The sequence below is a fragment of the Octopus bimaculoides genome, chromosome 22 (assembly GCF_046866305.1).
Source record: "Octopus bimaculoides isolate indiv1 chromosome 22, ASM4686630v1, whole genome shotgun sequence".
Taxonomy (NCBI): Eukaryota; Metazoa; Mollusca; class Cephalopoda; order Octopoda; family Octopodidae; genus Octopus; species Octopus bimaculoides.
Window position 1 is genome coordinate 31597820 of NC_142949.1, and position 20000 is coordinate 31617819.

At 35.6% G+C, this 20000-nt stretch overlaps 1 protein-coding gene and 1 non-coding gene across 3 annotated transcripts in view; both read left to right on the forward strand.

Moving 5' to 3' along the window:
* Nucleotides 1–4160: 4160 nt before the first annotated feature.
* LOC106869949 (conopressin/neurophysin) overlaps nt 4161–20000 on the forward strand; it is a 110664-nt gene continuing 94824 nt past the window's right edge. Inside the window, exon 1 of one of the 2 annotated variants that reach the window (XM_014915903.3) lies at nt 4161–4656. In XM_014915903.3, coding sequence (XP_014771389.1) covers nt 4501–4656 — 156 coding nt within the window. In that variant the 5' untranslated portion in view covers nt 4161–4500. The remainder of the gene's footprint in view (nt 4657–20000) is intronic. The other variant, XM_014915895.3, reaches the window with a different exon arrangement.
* Trnaa-agc (transfer RNA alanine (anticodon AGC)) lies at nt 11562–11634 on the forward strand. Its single transcript has one exon. It is a non-coding gene; the product is annotated as a tRNA-Ala (tRNA).

The window sequence follows — 20000 nt, forward strand, 5'->3', positions numbered from 1 at the left end:
TCATCATCGTCATCATCGTTATCATAATTTGATATCTACCTTTATATTTATCGTTGTTGTTGTTGTTGTTGTTGTTGTGACACAACAGAGTGACAAATTGATCTGACTCTGGCTTTCGGATTAGATTTCATACATTTGTCATTGAGCTTTGTAAAGTTTTCTGTGTGTGTTTGTATGTGAGTGTGTGTGTGTGTGTGTGTGTGTGTGTGTGTGTGTGTGTGTGTGTGTGTGTGTGTGTGTGTGTGTGTGTGTTAACCAACCTTACTGTGTTTATCGAGTACGGAATAAATTCCTGATCCGCTAAATCACCAAACTAATAAACAAGGAGACATCACTCAACTTCATAACCAACCCACTGTTTCCTGTGGGCGTTCCTGATAAAACAGAAAAATTACCTGGTAAACATTCACCGGAACCATATGAAATGTTTTCGAAAAACAAACACCTCTTCTGGAGCCAGTATTAAAATATGTGTATAAGGCGGTGAGCTGGACGAATAGTTACCACACCGGGAGAAATGCCTACCAGTATTTCGTCCGGCTTCATGTTCTGAGTTCAAATTCTGCCCAGGTCGACTTTACTTTTCATCTTTTCGGGGTCGATAAAAATACTACAATGAAAATATTTTTGTTTTTATTTCAAAGAACGTTGGGAAGGATTAGAATAAATGGAAGGAAACGAACGAATTTATCTGACACTCCAGTACATGCACGCGTGACTGAGTATGTTTGTGCATCTATCTATCTATCTATCTATCTATCTATCACGGGGAGATGCATTTGATTAAAATCGGAATAATGAGCTTAAATAGCACCCATCTTACATCCCCTTACAGGAAGACCAACACAACTTCAACTAAAACGTAAGGCTTTCTTTACCTATCGGTATTATTATACCACCATATACATTAATATATCCACTAATCACTTCTCCTACATCTCTCACACCATGAACTCTTAACATACTCCTCAACATTCTGAAGAGATCTGCCAAACCATTGGCCAGATTGAAACGTGCGTAAATGACTATTGCATAACATCCACAATGACTCATTACATAACTTCCACATAATAAAACAACGGCTAACTAGCCCAACAGAATTGCTTCTTCTTGTATTTGTTGCTCCATTCTCCATATATATATATATATATATATATCGTGTCTCAGGGTGCGTGTAGCATGCGTATGAGTCTATTGATGTATTTACGTACATATATATTTCTGCTAATTATATATATTTAATAGCGTGTGTGGCCCATGGTGTCGCATAGAAATCCACATAGCTCTGGAGACCATAAGGTTATTCCATAATTAAAGCCTGTTGCAGAAATAGAGATAAAATCATCCAAAATGATGGCGGAGAGCAGAAAGCCCAGTTGCTACCTCATATAAGAGTGAAAGCGCACTCGATGGTTTTCTTTCTAGAGACAGAAAGACAAATATAGAAGGAAGTCGACTGGCGATAACTATAATATATCAGCTTTCAGAGTAGACTATCAGGGCTACTGCCACTACTATTTCCCTTCGAGGTGTTACCCTCGTTAACCGATGTGCAAATGTTTCTTATTACGATACATAGCAAGCTAATCAATATCAGTCTTTCCTTCTCTCTTTTTTTGTCTCTCTTTCTCCCCCCTCTCCCTCTCTGTCTTTATTTCTCTCTCTCTCTCTCCCTCTCTCTCTCTCTCTCTCCCTCTCTCTCTCTCTCTATCTCTCTGTATATATATCTTCGAAACGTCGAGTTAGAATAGAGACAGCTGATGAATAATTCCAAGTGGCTTTCTGTTTTCCTATGTGTTCGTTCCATTGTCTGTAGTTCATTGTTCTAACGTCCTGTACCCTGATATGCATCTATATACACATGTAGATGAAAGTATATACATATATGTGTGTATACATGCATATATATTTTTTGTATTATATATATATATATATATATATATATATATATATATATATATATATATATATATATATATAGGTAAATGATAGGCTTGCCTCAATCCTTCAGGGGTAGTCTGAAGCATCCAAGCAACCAGGGGATGTTTAAATCAGGAGGCACTCCTGGGAATTACCTGTGCGGGTACCGTCTTGGTTAGAGGACATCCAGAGGCAGGTAATTTATTGTTGTTGATATTGAAATTCCAATGAATGACCCTTGGATCTTGGTTAGAAACAGGTTCTTTCTCTATTGGCAAGAAATCTTGAAATAAAACTGAATAAGAACATACATACATACATACATACATACATACATACATACACACGTACGTACGTACATACAAACAGACACACGCAGGTATACATACATATATACGAACATACATATATACGATACATATATATGTAGATGTATGTTGATATTTATATTTATTATCTTACATGTGCTTGAGTGTACCCATTCATGCTAGCACATACCAATAAAAATAACATGCACTAAATCACACGCACAGACACACACACACATTCGCATACAAAACGCACACGCACAAAGTTATTCACACACGCACGCGCGCTAAAATTGAAATGCATACATCCTCTCATGTGCACTCGGCCACATACAGAATATATCGACCTCATTCACTTTCATTTTGCCTCTGCCCTCTCAGACCGCCATCACCCTCGTCTCAGGCGTGTCACTGCCACGTCATAGCTACGTCACAGTCACGTCATAGCCATGTCACAACCACATCCCTGTCACATCATAGCTAATTCCTCATATTATCGTCTCACTCCATATCATAATTCATTGCCAACTTCATCTTATTTTGGTTCCCCCGTTTTTTGTTTATCTATGTATTTTATGTTAAAGCTACAGCGACCCCTACCATCAAACCATTATCATCGAGTTAGCAAGTGTCACCACCGACACCAGTACAATCGGAAGAAACACCACCACCACCACCACCGCCACCACCGCCACTACCACAATCATCCCCATCACTACCCCAACCACCAGCACCATCACTAGAATAGCTATGAATTTCATTAACACCACCACCATCATCATCGCCCCCCACTACACCACCACCACTACCACTACCACAGCCACCACCACCACCACCACCACCACCACCACCACCACCACCACCACTGCCGCCGCCGCTACCGCCGCCACTATCACCACCTTCACAAACCTAACCCCTAACACCGTCACCACCACGCTCCGCATTTATCATAACACTCGACCACTGTAGCGTCAATCACCACAACAACAACAACAGCCACCACCACCACCACCATCACTACCACTACCGCAACCACCACCACTGCCACATGAAGATGTATATGTGTCATATCATCTCCATCACCACTTCTAGTGATTCCCAGAACCTCCCTGCTGTAGCACCAATAACTAGCGTGTGTTCGAACCACACCCACGAGAACCACCACCTCCACCTCACCACCACCAGCACCACCAGCACCAGCACCACCAGCACCATCACCACCACCGCCACCATTACCACCACCACCACCACTACAATAGTCATCATCATCAGAACAATAACTTTTATCACCATAACCACCAACACCACCAACACCACACCTCCACCAACTCCACCAACACCACCAACACCACACCTCCACCAACACCGCCATCACCATCACCACAACAACCATCATAACTACCGCCATAATCACCGGCACCACCGGTACCACCATAACCACCACCACCACCACCACCACCACCACCACCACCACCACCACCACCACCACCACCACTATCACCATTGCTAACCACGACCACCGCAGCCAACCATCGCCTTCACAATTGCACTCCCCCATCACTATTTTCCGAACCACCCACCACCATTAGAGTCAGTACTACAAGCGAAACCACACCCACCAGCACCAGCACCAACACCACCGCCACTATCACCACTACCACCACTACCACTGCCACCAGGTTAACTACATTATCTTGTCAGACTTATAACCTACGTATAACTAACTGCCCAGCCCACAGACTGAAATATTTAATTAACGAAGAATTTATTTAGTAAGTTACGGCCCCTTTGCATAAAAAAAAAATAATAGTAATAAATCATACGCACGCGCGCACACATACATATACACATTACACACACACACACACACATACACATACAAATAAATAATATCAGCTGTTAAAAAATATACAAACAAGCAAGTGTTTAGAAAAAGACAAACAGGCGCTTGTAATGAAACTGCAGTGACATTGTCTTACAAGACTAGTTAGCCTTTATATTCTGCCGAAGTCAGTCGGAAGAAGTGGTTAAGAGAACAAGCAAAGAAAAAATATATCTAGATAATACAACAAGAAATAACAGCTACACAAGAATTAAACAAGAGATTTATTTATATATTTGCATAGTATACAGCATATATCTTTATATATATTTATATACATATATATAAAGTTGTCTTGATCATACGCAGCAATAATACATATTTGTAATTATAAATATACATTTATTTCTATATCTATATCTCAAAAATTTATACACAACAACTGTGAAAATGTCTCAAAATTGTTTCGCCATCGTCCAACTTTTGTTCGTGTTGTTCACAGTATGCAGTTTCTTCATTGCCACTACAGATGGTTGCTATTTCCGAAACTGTCCCATTGGCGGTAAACGAGCGACACCCATGTCAGAACAGGGATCAAATCAAAAGGTAAGTGCATTATTATTATTATTATTATTATTATTATTATTATTATTATTATTATTTTGTTTGACTTTTGTTTTGCATTTGTACAAGTTGGATCCAAGTCTCACTCAGAGACCTCAAGAGACAACAAGTTAGAAGTTCATGTAGGTGTTATGCCTAGGGTTCCATATATTTAGATTTGCACATAGTGTTTATCATTATTATTATTATTATTATTATTATTATTATTATTATTATTATTATTATTATTATTATTATTATTATTATTATCATTATTATTATTATTATTTATGGTTTGCTTTCATTATAACTTTATTTCAGCTGCCTTAGTACCGGGCCGGCCTTACGTGCTCTGGTTGATTTTGTGAGCGCGGATAGCAACCTGTAGTCAGAGGTATCACAGGGTCTCTTTCTGCAAATTATAAGATTTGGTACTTTGAATGTTAACTTATCATGGAAATCAGTTAACACCTAAGAACCAATCTCAAAATCCTAGCTATTCCCAACAGAGCGGTTTTTTGGGAAGTGGTGGGGCTGCTCCAGCCTCGTCGCAATTCCTATTTCTCCGATACATTTTTCGAACCTGGCTGTTAGTGCTCCGTGTTCCTATACAAATATCGGGATAAAAACTACCCTCTACATTGCCCACATTCTTGCAAGTTCGTCTTTTAGTAGCCCTATTGTTATTATTATTATTATTATTATTATTATTATTATTATTATTATTATTATTATTATTATTATTATTATTATTATTAAGGCGGCGAGCTGGTAAAATCGTTAGCACACCGGGCAAAATGCTTAGCGACATTTCGTCCGTCTTCACCTTCTCAGTTCAAATTCCGCAGAGGTTTACTTTGCCTTTCATCCGCTCGAGGTCGATAAAATAAGTACCAGCTGAATACTGGGGTCGATGTAATCGACTTAACCCCTCCCCCTGTTGGCCTTGAGCCAAAAATTAAAATCATTATTATTATTATTATTATTATTATTATTATTATTATTATTATTATTATTGATTATTGATTATTGATTTGACTCAGGTTCGGTTTTATTCCTTGTGGAATTTATGTGGGCAGCAAATTACTACCTGTAACCTTAGGTATCCACCAGCTTTCAGTAGTCTTTCATGTGCTTAAAACCCGCCTGATAATCTTTCCTGTCCGTAAGAGGCAAACTTTCTGCAAAAGTTCCAATTTCTTTCAACCATTTCTTTATATCTTTGCTTAAAGTTCCAAATGCATCAATTCTTATAGGCCCAACCTTTACAGTTTTCATATTCCAAATACTTGCAATTTCGAATTTTCAGGGATTATTATTTTTTTGCTTTTCGTCTTCTTTCTTTACGATCCTGGAATCAAACCAGACATTATGTATCAATTAGTACGAAACTTCACTTTTCCTTGTCTATTATTGCTTTTGTTACACTTATTCAAACTTCAAAGAATCCTTCTCAGCTCATGGCTGTGATGCTCCACACCTCATATATATATACATATATATATATATATATATATATATATATATATATATATATTCATATATACATACATACATATGCATACACACATATATATAGTATATATATATATGTATGTTTATGTATGTATTTATATATATATATATATATATATATATATATATATATATATATATATATATATATATATATATATTTATGTATGCGTGTGTGTATATATGGAGACAAACCTCATTCCTCCATGTGATCAGCTTGAGAAATTATTAAGATATTAAGATATTTTTCTTAACATGAACCCAATGGTAACCTTAATACACAAATAAAGAAACTTTATCCACCAATGCGGTATTAATTGGTCATTCTCCTTGTTCAACATTTACATATATATATAGATAAAAAGATAGATATATATATATATGAATAATAACGATAAATGGAGCAAAACGCATATAAGTAAAAGTTCCTTATTTATATGCGTTTTGCTCCATTTATTGTTATTATCTATATCTACTCAAAATGCATGACTTTAACTTGGTATCTCTACCTATAAAACGAGTGTGATATCTTGTTTTTTTATGTGATTTTTGCTACCCATGGTAACTATTAACATATTTACATTGTCAAGGTTTTTTTAAAACTGCGATAATATTAATATATACATAAACTAATATGTATGTATAGTGTTTGTTTGAAGACGTTACTGTATAGAGCGAAATCAGCTTTGACCGAGAAGATTCTCCATTCAAAGAATGCTAAGCAATCAGTCTTGTACTATATCTTCAGATATCTCTAACACCTTCTTCTATTTTGTCAATCGCTGTCTAACGTATGTCGTTACCCTAGCTGTAATTAGGGCCCAGTGTGTGGGTGCAGTTTATTGCTGTAAGCAACGAGAGCACTGTATCTTGAACGAGTGTTTCATTAGCTTGCAACGCTGACTTCCATCCATCTCACAGTCCTGAAATTACCCAGTAGTAAGTACATCGAACATGATTTCATGTTTCCTTCGTTAAAATCTACATGAAGCCGGCACTTTTAATCCAGTTTTATATAGGCCAGAAAGTAACGAGAAGAAACGATATAAAACTTGTTAAAACTTAATATTTACTGTTTGCAACGATTTATATATAAGAATCTGCAAATTTATTATCCCCACTATTATGTATATTCCCTCCTTATCCCATATAATGATCACTTGTCTTGTGTTCGTATATATATATATATATATATATATATATATATATATATATATATATATATATATATATATATATATATATATATATATATATAAATCAAAGGTAGGAGAAAGAACATAACAAGCGGAATCGAACCAAACACAACATGCGGGAAAATAGACCATAACATAGACGATAGCATAACAAACGGCAAGATACACCATCAGCAACACGGCATTTTTGTATGCATCTATACGTGCAGATTTGCATGTTTTATTTTATGTATGTATGTATGCAAGACTTTTGTATGACAAGACTTTTTGAATTAAGACCGTAACCTGCGGCTTTTAATTATGTGGTTGAATTGGTGTATGCGTGTATGTGGATGAGTGCACCAGCGCTCCTGTTCTGTGGGAATATGTTTTTTGTAGTACTTAGGCGTTTTTGTATGTGTATGTCAATGTGTGAGTGTGTGTGTGTGTGTGTGTCTCTGTGTGCGATGTTGTGCATCATTAGTTGTGTAAATGCACACAACAAAATGTTTGCATATATTCATTTAAAGAATCTCCGAAGGTGTGTATGTATGTATGTATGTATGTAGGTATCTATATGTGCACATGTATGTCTGCATCTCGGTGCATATGTACGTATGTTATATATGCATGTCATCACTACATACGTCATCACCTGCTTGCTATATGTACGTATAGAGCGTACACATGAAGTAATAAAACGAAATTTACTGTCTTCTACACTTGCCAAACGAGTTAAAATATTCCTATACACAACCTTCATATTTGTGCCGCTGTGCATCTGCCGTGCAGTATGTTTCGTCTGACATCTAAATCAATGCATCTATCGTTATATTTATAGAATCGTTTGTGTGTCTATTACTCTCTTTCTATGCACGCACATAGACGCACTGTGTTTATGCATTCATATATTATGTTTATTTATGAATGTTGAATATATTTCGATTTCAGTCGCACTGTGCGGTACCTTGGCCGACCATTGCCTTGAGAGAGAAATTGTTAGAAGGAAACTGTGTGGAAGCCCATCGTATACATGTGTGCGAGTGTCTTTGCGTTTGTTTTTGTACACTCCACACCTGTCCCATTTGACATTTGTTGTCGGTTTCTTTACATCCCTGCAACGTTTATCTTGATATGTCATGGCTATGTGGTTAGGGACCTCGCATTGCAGTCGACGTGGTTTCGAGCTCAGGCTCACTCCATGGCACCTTGGGCAAGTGTCTTCTATTATACCCTCAGGTCAACCAATGATTTTGTACGCATACACACACACGCATACATACACACAAATACATCCATACATACACACATATATACACACATATATACATACATACATATGTGTGTACACATGCACATTGACGCGCACACATGCGCACAAACGATAAAGAGCACAGCTCCGACAACGGACGGAGTCAACGACTACTTAAAAGGTTACAAGAAGCAACGAAAATTTTAGAAAAAATACATAAGTAAATAAGTGTGTTAATTAATTAATAAGGCATTAAAACAGAATGAGTCTCCCCAGACACAATAATATATGTTTATATATATACGCGTTTGCGTGTGTGTGCGCGCGTATTTCTGTCTGTATTTCTCTCACCTCTTGACATGGCAACCGATGTTGATTTGTTTGCGTCCCGGTAAAATAAATAACAGATTTGAAAGGAAAAGTAAGTACAGGAAGGGCTCGATTTGTTTGACTAAAATCCTTTCAAACTGCTATTCAAGTATGGTTGTTGTCCTATGAATATAACAAAGCAAAAAGAAAGATTAAAAGGAGATTTAAAAAAAAAAAAATGAAAAATTGAATTTATTCCGTTATATATGGTGGAAGTATGTCAATACAGTTCATTGAATCTCAGAAAGAAATTTATTGGTGATGGAACATTCTAGGCACGTCTCGGAAACGCAGAGGCTTTTACTTTAAACCCCCCCCCCCCACCAGAAATGCAGCAGAAACAATTAGAACGATGAATTATTGTCTTAACTTGGTTAAAAGTGATTCTCGCGATATTCAAAATTCAAAGCATTCGTATGCTTCGTCTCTGATTTATAGAAATAAAGCTGTAGGATATTTAAGCCTTTCGTTTAAGATGAAACTTTGTTCCTTTTAAACACACACACACATACATACACACACACAAACATGTACATATATGCATATATATATAATTTATATGTATGCATATGTATGCAATATATATAATACATTTATATGTATGCATATATATATATATATATATATATATATATATATATATATATATATATATATACTTATATATATATATATATATATATATATATATATATATATATATATATATATATGTATATATGTATATATATATATATATATATATATATATATATATATATATATATATATATATATATATATATATATATATATATATATATATATATATATATATATATATATATATATATATATATATATATATACATATATAATTGAATTTTGGTTTGATTCACTAGACTTAATATAAAAGCAATTATAGCTTCATGGTAAATTAGTTCACTTTGCAAGTACATGTTTCCACGTTCGATCGCACTGCATGCCATCATCGGAAAGTGTCTTTCTTGTACAGTAAGCTTTCTGTTTTTGTGTAGAATGTGCTGGAACGAAGCGGAGCAGAATCCTGTCGTATATACGACGAGATTTGTGAAAGACTTTGGTCTTAACCCTTGGATCATGTACAATGCACTTTCCCAAATGTTTTTCGATTATTAGACTAAATAGGAACTTATGAAAAGGAAACTTTGTATTTCTCAGAGCATTTGAAAAAAAAAAATAGCTAACTAAAAGTTTGAAATCAAATACAGAGGCTTCGGATAAACTTAAGAAAAAAATGATGATAATGCTTTGGGCAGCCAAAAGGGTTAAGTATCCCAGTTTAAATCTAAAGTAGGGATAAACAATATCAACAATTCCTGCATGTGAAACTTGGCTCACGTTATCTGTATGGAAACGTATCCTGTGAGTGGATTATGTTCCTGGTTGGTAGCCTTAGTCTATGACCCAGTTTTAAACAGGCACCGTTCTTTTTTGGCCGGGCATCGTTGTAATAGATAACATCTAGTTTTTTTTCTATCTCTCTCTCTCTCTCTAAATAAATTATAAAGAGAAAAGGAAGCAGTATGCGAATATATCGGAATAATTATAATCGTCATAAAACAGGTAAACATTATCGGTTCAAAGAAAGTTCAACTGGAATCAATACATTGAAGTTAATAGAGGTATCGATTAAAAAAAACCTGTTGATCGGTACATATATTGATTGTTGGGACGGCAGGCAGGGGGGGGGGGCAGCCATGATCATTGCATAACAATTTGAATCCTTTAAAATATTTTATTAAATATTAGTAAAAATTTAGTTGATACGCAGAAGTGTATGCACGTGTCCCTGTAGATATATATATATATATATATATATATATATATATATATATATATATATATATATATATATATATATATATATATATGTAGTTTATGTGTTTGCTCTCACGCGTGTATGTATGTATCCATGTATATATGCATACTTGCATGTATGTATGTATGTATCCGTGTTTTACTTCTAAATGATTTAATTATCTTTACAGAATTCAAACCGAAAACTAAACAATTGGCAAGCCTTTTCTTTTGTGTGCTGACAACTGTAGGGTTTTGTGGCTAACAAAATTGGTTGGTGTGTGCATATGTGCACTAAAGGAGCCTTGGATCTAGGCTAGAAACCGGCTCTTTCTCTATTGGCAAGAAATCTTGAGATTAAAACTGAACAATGACATACATGCATGTTATGTAGGCATAAATACGATCACGATATCAGGGACTATAAAAATCCGCAGGACCCCCTTAAGATTTAAAGGATGGTGTTTAAAACAAGATGCTTTCCTTCGCATCCTTGCCACCGAGGAGGTGGGCGGTCAAAATTTATAGCAAATTAAAAAAAGAAAGAGAACATACATAAACAGTGAGAGAGAGAAGGGGAGGGGGGTAGAATTTCGGCGAATGTTTACATAACTAAATACGTCACATATTAAAATGAGAAACGATATTGGCATAATAAAATCAGTGCTAATGTATTTTTTTTCTTTGTTTAGCAATTACCATTTCTTAAACCCTCATTTAAAGAAATTACAGGTCTGTGTCTTTATATAAATATAAATATATTTATAAATATATAGTGAGGGGAATTAGCTCAGATGGTAGAGTGCTCGCTTAGCATGCGAGAGGTACCGGGATCGATGCCCGGATTCTCCACATGATAATATTTTAAAGGCGGTGCCCCAGCATGGCCGCAGTCAAATAACTGAAACGAGTAAAAGAGTATGAAATCCTGTGGGTGTGTATTTTTGTGTATGCGTTTTCATGTATATATCTATATATATGCAGAGGCAAGTGTGAATTTATTTTAGCATAGGCTTCTGTGAATTTTATTTATTTATACCTACATACATATATGGCTAAGCACTCACATGTACACACACTTTAATATATACTATATACATATATTCATATACACATGCATGCATAGAAATACATGCACACGAACACACACACACACACATATATATGCTTACATACGCATATATATATATATATATATATATATATATATATATATACGTTCGGTCTGTTGTTTTTCTGGTGTTTTGTCTTCGATATTTTTCTTTCCTTCTTTACCTTACCTTTGACATTTAAATATTCGATCACCTGGAACGTTGGCCAAATTGCTTGTTTGTTTGTCAGCGTGTCACTGTTTACTACATGTAATTAATACTTAAAAACTGTCCAGAATTCATTATCTTCAGGTTGATCTAGTGATTATTGTATTGATTTCACACAACTGCTCACCATTAATCATACGATTCTTTAGTAAACACTGACTTGTCACAAAACTTGTCAAATGTAAATTAAACAAATTATATATATATATATATATATATATATATATATATATATATATATATATATATATATATATATATATATAATATATAATATATGTATGTATGTATGTATATATATACATATGTACACTCGTATATCGAGAGAGAAAAGTGAGTACAGAGAATAATTAAAAAAAGCGAAGTTATACGATTACGAAAGATGAACAACATAAAAATAAATTATGAACAAAATTCGGTCTTCGAAAAATAAAATAGAATGAAATAGAATAATATAGAGTAGAATAATTGGATTGTTCAAGCGTCTACGAAAACGTCAATAGTAATAATGATAATAATAAAAACAATAAGAATAATATTCGATTTAACAAAAGAAGATGGCGGTATGCATATTTAGGAAATGAACATGAACGAAATTTTAAGATACATAATATATTCAAATACGTGAATTATACAGGAAATAAAATATCTTAAAGAAAAGAAAATAGTGTTAAATAAAAGCATTTAATAGACGCTCAATGACTGGCAAATGTGTTGAATTATAGGGTGTGTCAGACAAAGTGATTGTTATTTTATCAGATTCAGCTCAAAGCTGCGGCCCTGCTGGGGCACTGCCGTCTGCTATATTTAGTTATGATCCTGTTTATTTTGTGTTGTTTAAAACCTGCCGAGGTTGACTTTGAATATTTTTAATTCCTTTTCTCTTGAAGTAAATAATAAGTGAAATACTGCTTTGTGCTATTTCGCCCTTCGTTACGTTCTGAGTTCAAATTCCGCCGAGGTCGACTTTGCCTTTCATTCTTCGGGGTCGATAAATTAAGTACCAGTGAAAGAAACACTGAGATCGATGTAATCGACTAGTTTGTTCCCTGCAAATTTCAGGCCTTGTGCTTTTAGTAGAAAGGATTATTACTAAATGAAGTGAATGCCATGAGCTGACGAGTCGGGCAAAATGCTTAGAGACAGTTTGTCTGTCTCTATGTTCTGAGCTCAAATTCTGCGAAGGTCTTTCGGTGTTGATAAATTAAAGATCAGGGAAACGCTTGAGTAGATGTAATCGACTTGTCCTCTCCCACAAAATGTCAAGGCTTTGTGCCTCAAGTAGAAAGGATTATTATAATTATTGTTATTGAAGCAGTGAGCTGGCAGAATCGTTAGCAAGTCCTGGTGAATTACTTAGCGGCATTTCATCCGTCCCTACGTTCTGAGTTCAAATTCCGCCGAGGTCGACTTTGCATTTCATCCTTTCAGGACCGACAAAATAAGAACCAGTTGAACACTGGTATCGATGTAATCGACTTTTCCCCTCCCCCCGAAATTGTTGGCCTTGAGCCAAAATTTGAAACCATTATTATTATTATTATTATTATTATTATTATTATTATGAAACTGTTTTCTTTGATCAATTCATGCGAGATTCTGAAGCACCAATTTTTGGATCTCCGTGTCTCTGAACTATGTCCGATATTATGGTTTTAATTTCGTTGAGGTTGGTGGATGGAAAGTATCTCATGTTGGTGTACTGCACCAGTTTGATTTGGTATAGTGCTTAAATTCTTGGTTCTTGTTATATTACTGTGCATTCTGTTGTATGTGGTGTGCGTAATATGAGCGGAGTTATTTTATTAGGCACCAGTGTAATATAGTACATGTTGCAATGTTAAATTCTACTATTATTAATATCATTGTGACTTTTATTATTATTATTATTATTATTATTATTATTATTATTATTATTATTATTATTAGGGGACGTTTCTGGAACATAGTTCGCGTCGATAATTATTTCAATAATCGATAAAGCAAAACTTAAATTTATGAGTCAAGAAGACACAACATCTACTTGCATATTTAAAACTTTACTATATGCTTTGAGTGTTCTTTTCCTTATTTAGGCAGTCACACACACACATACAGCACACATGCGCACTCACATATAAGTATATAAATATATGTTTACACGTTCACATATATATATAAATATAAATATATATATATATATATATATATATATATATATATATGTGTGTGTGTGTGTGTGTGTATGCGTATGTATATATATATATATATATATATATATATATATATATATATATACATGTGTACGTATGTATAAATACATACATTTATATATATATATATATATATGAAGGCATGTATATCAATATATAATTAGAAACATTCATATATGCTTATATATATTTTTATGTACACACCTGTCAAATTAACATCATTTGGGGATAAAACGAACGAATTTTTAAGCTAAGAGAAGACTGCCACTTACAGATATTTTACAATTCAACATTAAAACAACGATTCCTTTATGGGAAATGAATTTTCATTTCTTTTTTTTTTCCCCAATCTTTGGCTAAAAGGAAATCGATTACCTGCGAATATCTGAAATTAGTATAAATTTTCATTTTTTTTTTTTCTTGTGTGATTTTAATTTTTGTTTTGTAATGCATTCAGTTATTTAAAAATTCTATTGTTTTGATATGTAGGTTTTGGAATTCTGAAATTTATTCGGTAATTAATTTCCAAAACCTTCTGCATACCTGTCTACCTGTCTGCCTGTCAGTCAGTCAGTCAGTCTGTCTGTCTGTCTGTCTGTCTGTCTGTCTGTCTGTTTCTTTCTCTCTTTCTCTCTCAATCTGTTTATCTATCTCTGGTTCACTACATAAACACACACACAAAAACATATATATATATATGTATATATACCCACATATGCCTACCTCGCTACATATCAGCCTACCAATGTGCATACACACATGTATATATAAGTATATATATACACACACACATATATATATATATATATATATATATATATATATATATATATAAAGAGAGAGAGAGAGAGAGAGAGAGAGAGACAGCAAGAAGGATATATATATATATATATATATATATATATATATATATATATATATATATATATATATAATAGATAGATAATTAGATAAATAGATAAATTGAAAGATACTGTACGTGTTTGTCTATGTATATGTGTGAGATGTTTGCGAGTGTCTGAATTTGTGTATGCCTGTAATTTTCTCTTTCTCTCTATCTCTCTCTTCCTCTCTCTCTTTCTCTCTTTCTGTGCGCGTGCACGCACGCTTTCTGTTTGAATAATTGCCTCTCTTTTTTTTTTTTCTTGTCACTAGATTTTTTCATCATTAAAACCTCCATTGGCTCTCTTTCTCTTTCTCTGTGTCTCCTTCATATCATTTCTGTTGAGGATTAAAACACTACTGTTATTAGAAATAATTACTGACTCCGATGCCGATGTTGATCTTGTCCTTGTTGTTAATGCTGTCGTCGTTGGTGAGGATGACGATGATGATGATGATGATGATGATGATGGTGGTGGTGATGATGAAAATAATGATGATGATGACGATGATGATGATGATGATGATGATGATGGTGGTGATGATGAAGATGATGAAGATGATGACGATGGTGGTGATGTTGACTGATTACGATGATAGTGATGATGGTGATGATGATGATGATGATGATGATGAAGATGATGATGGTGATGGTGGTGGTGATGATGAAAATAATGATGATGATGATGATGATGATGATGACGACGACGGTGGTGGTGGTTGTGGCGGTGGTGGTGGTGGTGATGATGGTGATGGTGATGGTGGGTATTCTGCTACTGATGATGGTGTTGTCGCCGTCGATGATGATGTTTATGATGATGATGACGATAATGATCAACAGTTATTCATAATTCTATTCAGACATATTCCCTTTTAAAATTCACGCACATATTGCAGTGGCCCTTCGAGTTTTCTAAGCCCTGTAAAATAATTCAGAAGGTTGTGCTTCCAACCAGGACTTTCGCGATACCCATAAAGCCATTTGGATATCTGAGACTTGCGCATTTAAACCGTTCAGAGATTTCATCAAGTTGTACCTCCTTTCCATTGACTCAGTTTCCAAACCTGTATTTTTTTCTACTCTAGGCACAAGTCCTGAAATTTGTGGGGAGGAAGGCAAAGTCGACCTCGACGGAATTTGAACTCAGATCGTAAAGACAGAATAAATACCGCTAAGCATTTCGCCCGGTGTGCTAACGTTTCTTATTTCTTTATTGCCCACAAGGGGCTAAACATAGAAGGGGACACACAAGGACAGACAAAGGGATTAAGTCGATTACTTCGATCCCCAGGGCGAAACAGGTACTTTATTTATCGACCCCGAAAGGATGAAAGGCAAAGTCGACGTTGGCGGAATTTGAAATCAGATTGTGAAGACGGAAGAAATACCGCTAAGCATTTCGCCCGGCGTGCTAACGTTTCTTATTTCTTCATTGCCCACAAGGGGCTAAACATAGAGGGGACAAACAAGGACAGACAAAGGGATTAAGTCGATTACATCGACCCCAGTGCTGAACTGATACTTTATTTATCGACCCCGAAGGATGAAAGGCAAAGTCTACCACGGCGTGCTAACGTTTCTGCCAGCTTACCGCCATTTTAAAACATCTATTCAAAGATGAAATAGCATTGGTTATCATGGTAGCGCTGAAGCCTCAACGCTATCACAGTGACTCACTCAAAGTAGTTATTAATCCAGGATGCAATTATTCCGTGTGAAAACAAGGAACTGATTCACAAGTAGCTTGAACCAAGAAATGGTATTTTACTTCAACAACTGGCATCATATACGGTGGGGATGGTGACAAGTTCCTGGCTTTTGGCTAAAAGAAAATACAGGAAGATCAGTTAATTATGATTTTATGCAACATATTCCCCTCTCAAATTAACACACTTATTGCAGCGATCCTTTAGTTTTTCTTAGCCCTGCAAAAGAACACAGAAGGTTGGGACTCCAACTAGACCTTTCGTGACACACTTAAAGCCACCTGGATACCTGAAACTTGTGCATTTAAACCGCTTGGGGAGTTCAACTAGTTAGAATCCTCTGTCGAATATATCCGTCTCTCTTTTCAAAGTATATTTAAGGAAACTTTGCCTGCTATTTCTAGATGATCGAGCGACTAATTACACTTCTCCTGGCTAATAGCGGCTTTGTAGCTGTTGTTGCTTGATTTTGTCTGTGGGCAGGGTTAAAGAAACAATTAGCATCTATTGATAGACGCTAACGTTTATGTAATGAAATGTAAATAACTGGATAAAACATCTATTGATAAAACCATATATATTTACAATTCTGACAATCTTTTATTCGAATATTCATTCTTTCCTTCATTCGATCATTCATTCATTCCGATAATAAACTTTTGAATCGTTATTCTGAATACAATTTGTGTGGCATCTCCACTTACCAAACATGTGTGAATGTATGTGCGCATGGACTTACTCCGTTTTCTGAAGTTTTCCATATGTTTCTTTCTTTGGGTGTATGTGTTTGTGTGTTTGTGTGTGTGTGTGTGATTGTCACTACGCATATATGCATTTGTGGGTTAATGGATGTATGCATGTCTGGATGTGTGGGCATATCTGTTTTCTTTGCTACCTTCAGTCTCCCCTATGTGTATGCTCGTGGTCTATTTGTTTGTTTGTATGTGCATGCATGAGTGAGTGTGTGTGCTTAGCATGTGTGCTTGTTTGCGTGCAAGCGTGTGCTTGCCTGTATGAGTGTGTGCATGTGTGTTTGTTTGCTGTATGTGTGTATGCATGTGTGTGTGTGTGTGTTTAATGCATGTATGTGTGTGTGTTTAATGCATATGTGTGTATCTGTTTGCATAGTTGTGTTTTTTGCATGTGAATATATTTGTATGTGTATATGTTTCCGTGTTCGCATTTTCATGTGTGTGTGTGTGTGAGTGTATTCAAATATCTGTGTTGCGTGTGAATGTGTGTTTGCATTTGTGTGTGTGTGTGTGTGTGTGTATGTATGTGTGCGTTTGTCTAAATCTGTATATATATTTGCATGGGCGTATGTTGGTTTATCCGTTGCCTAAAGCAAACCAAAAACTCTAGTTTACACAGAAGCGTAGGTACCAGATTAGCCTTGCGCAATTCCTTTGTTCTTAGATATGTATTCTTTCATTTGCCAAACCAGAGTATATTTCTCACATCTTTATAGCTGCCAATTAAGAGGAATTGATTGTTCCTTTTCTTCTTCTGGCCTTTCACCCACATTACCTGACACAGATTCCATCTAAACAACTACTTCACAAATTTTCACTCTGTCCGTTTCCATCTCTCTATGTCTTTCTCTCTCTCTCTCTATATATATATATCTAGGTACTGGCACGGCTGTGTGGTAAGAAGTTTGCTTCCCAACTACATGAACCGCATGAGTTCAGTCCCACTGCCTGGCACTTTGGGGAAGTGTCTTCAACTATAGCCGCGAGCCGAACATAACATTTGGTTGAATGAAGCAATGGATTTGATTGACGGAAACAGAAAGAAGCCCATCGTATATATATATGGATCAAAACAGTTTGATTCCAATTCGATGGTGCTCTAGAATTTCAAGCGCGAAGCTAGTCATCAGCCATTTTGAATTCAAATTCAAAATGGCTGACGACTAGCATCGCGCTTGAAACTCAACAGTACCTACGAATTGGAATCAAACTATTTTGATCCATATATGTAACACCGTGGCATCTCTTCATCCAGCTTGACCCATGAGAACAGAAGAGCTTGCTACAGATCTGACATATTTGAATAGGAGCGAGCAGAAACATTACTCTCTAAGATGGAGATGTAAATCTTTATGCAAAATGTAGATAATGTTACCCGAACCGATATTCTTCAGAAAGACATTTAAACCTGGGTAAAACTTTCTGGGACACTCTGTAGAATATACGAAGTATTATTACCACACACTCTAAGGTGTATATACTAGCCCCACCTATATTAGAGTTATTCCTTTCATTTATTCCTGTCTGCTGCGATATATATTGCGTATGCTTACTCTCTCTCCCTCTTTCTGTATGTGTGTTGATTTGGCTGTTCTGATAACGTTTACTTGTTTATCTTAAGCAAACATAGAAGGCAAATCCCCCGCTCAAATCACATCCCGATTATTTCTAAAAGGAAAAGAAGACAGGAAAAGGAAGTGCATTGTGGATAATTCACTTCCGAATACTTTCTAATCCCTACATTTTGTCATCGAAGTTCAATCAATTACAACAACAACAACAACATCAGAGTGCTCTGAACTACAATACCATCCACAACAACACGAACGATGTCCTGAGATAATCCAGATATATATATTTACATTGTTAGCTAATTCATCACTGTTGGAAACTTACTGATAAGAACACCACGGAAAGATACATAGTTTGTTCTCGGAATAATAAATAACGTACAAACAACAGCAGCAGCAGCAACACCGTGTCAGTACGTGGCAAATTGAACTGCTAGAATTAACAATCATATGTCCTTCGAATCATGATTCACCACTACCTTCTTAAAAAGGAGGGGAGATGTATCTGTTATCTATTTTTTCTTTATGTTTTATTTTTACTTGTTTTAATCCTTCGAGAGCAGGGCCATGCTGGGGCAACGCTTTCAACATTTTAGTCGGAGCAATCGATCACAATTCGTGTTTCTTTAAAGTCTGATACACTATCTGTCTCTTATGCCAAACCATTAAGTCATAGGGATCTAAACAAACCAACAAAACAGCGCTAAAGTACACTCCACTACCACCGCCGCCACCGCCGCCGCCGCCGCCGCCACCGCCACAAGATAACAGGGCCACCGGCTATCGATAGTCAAA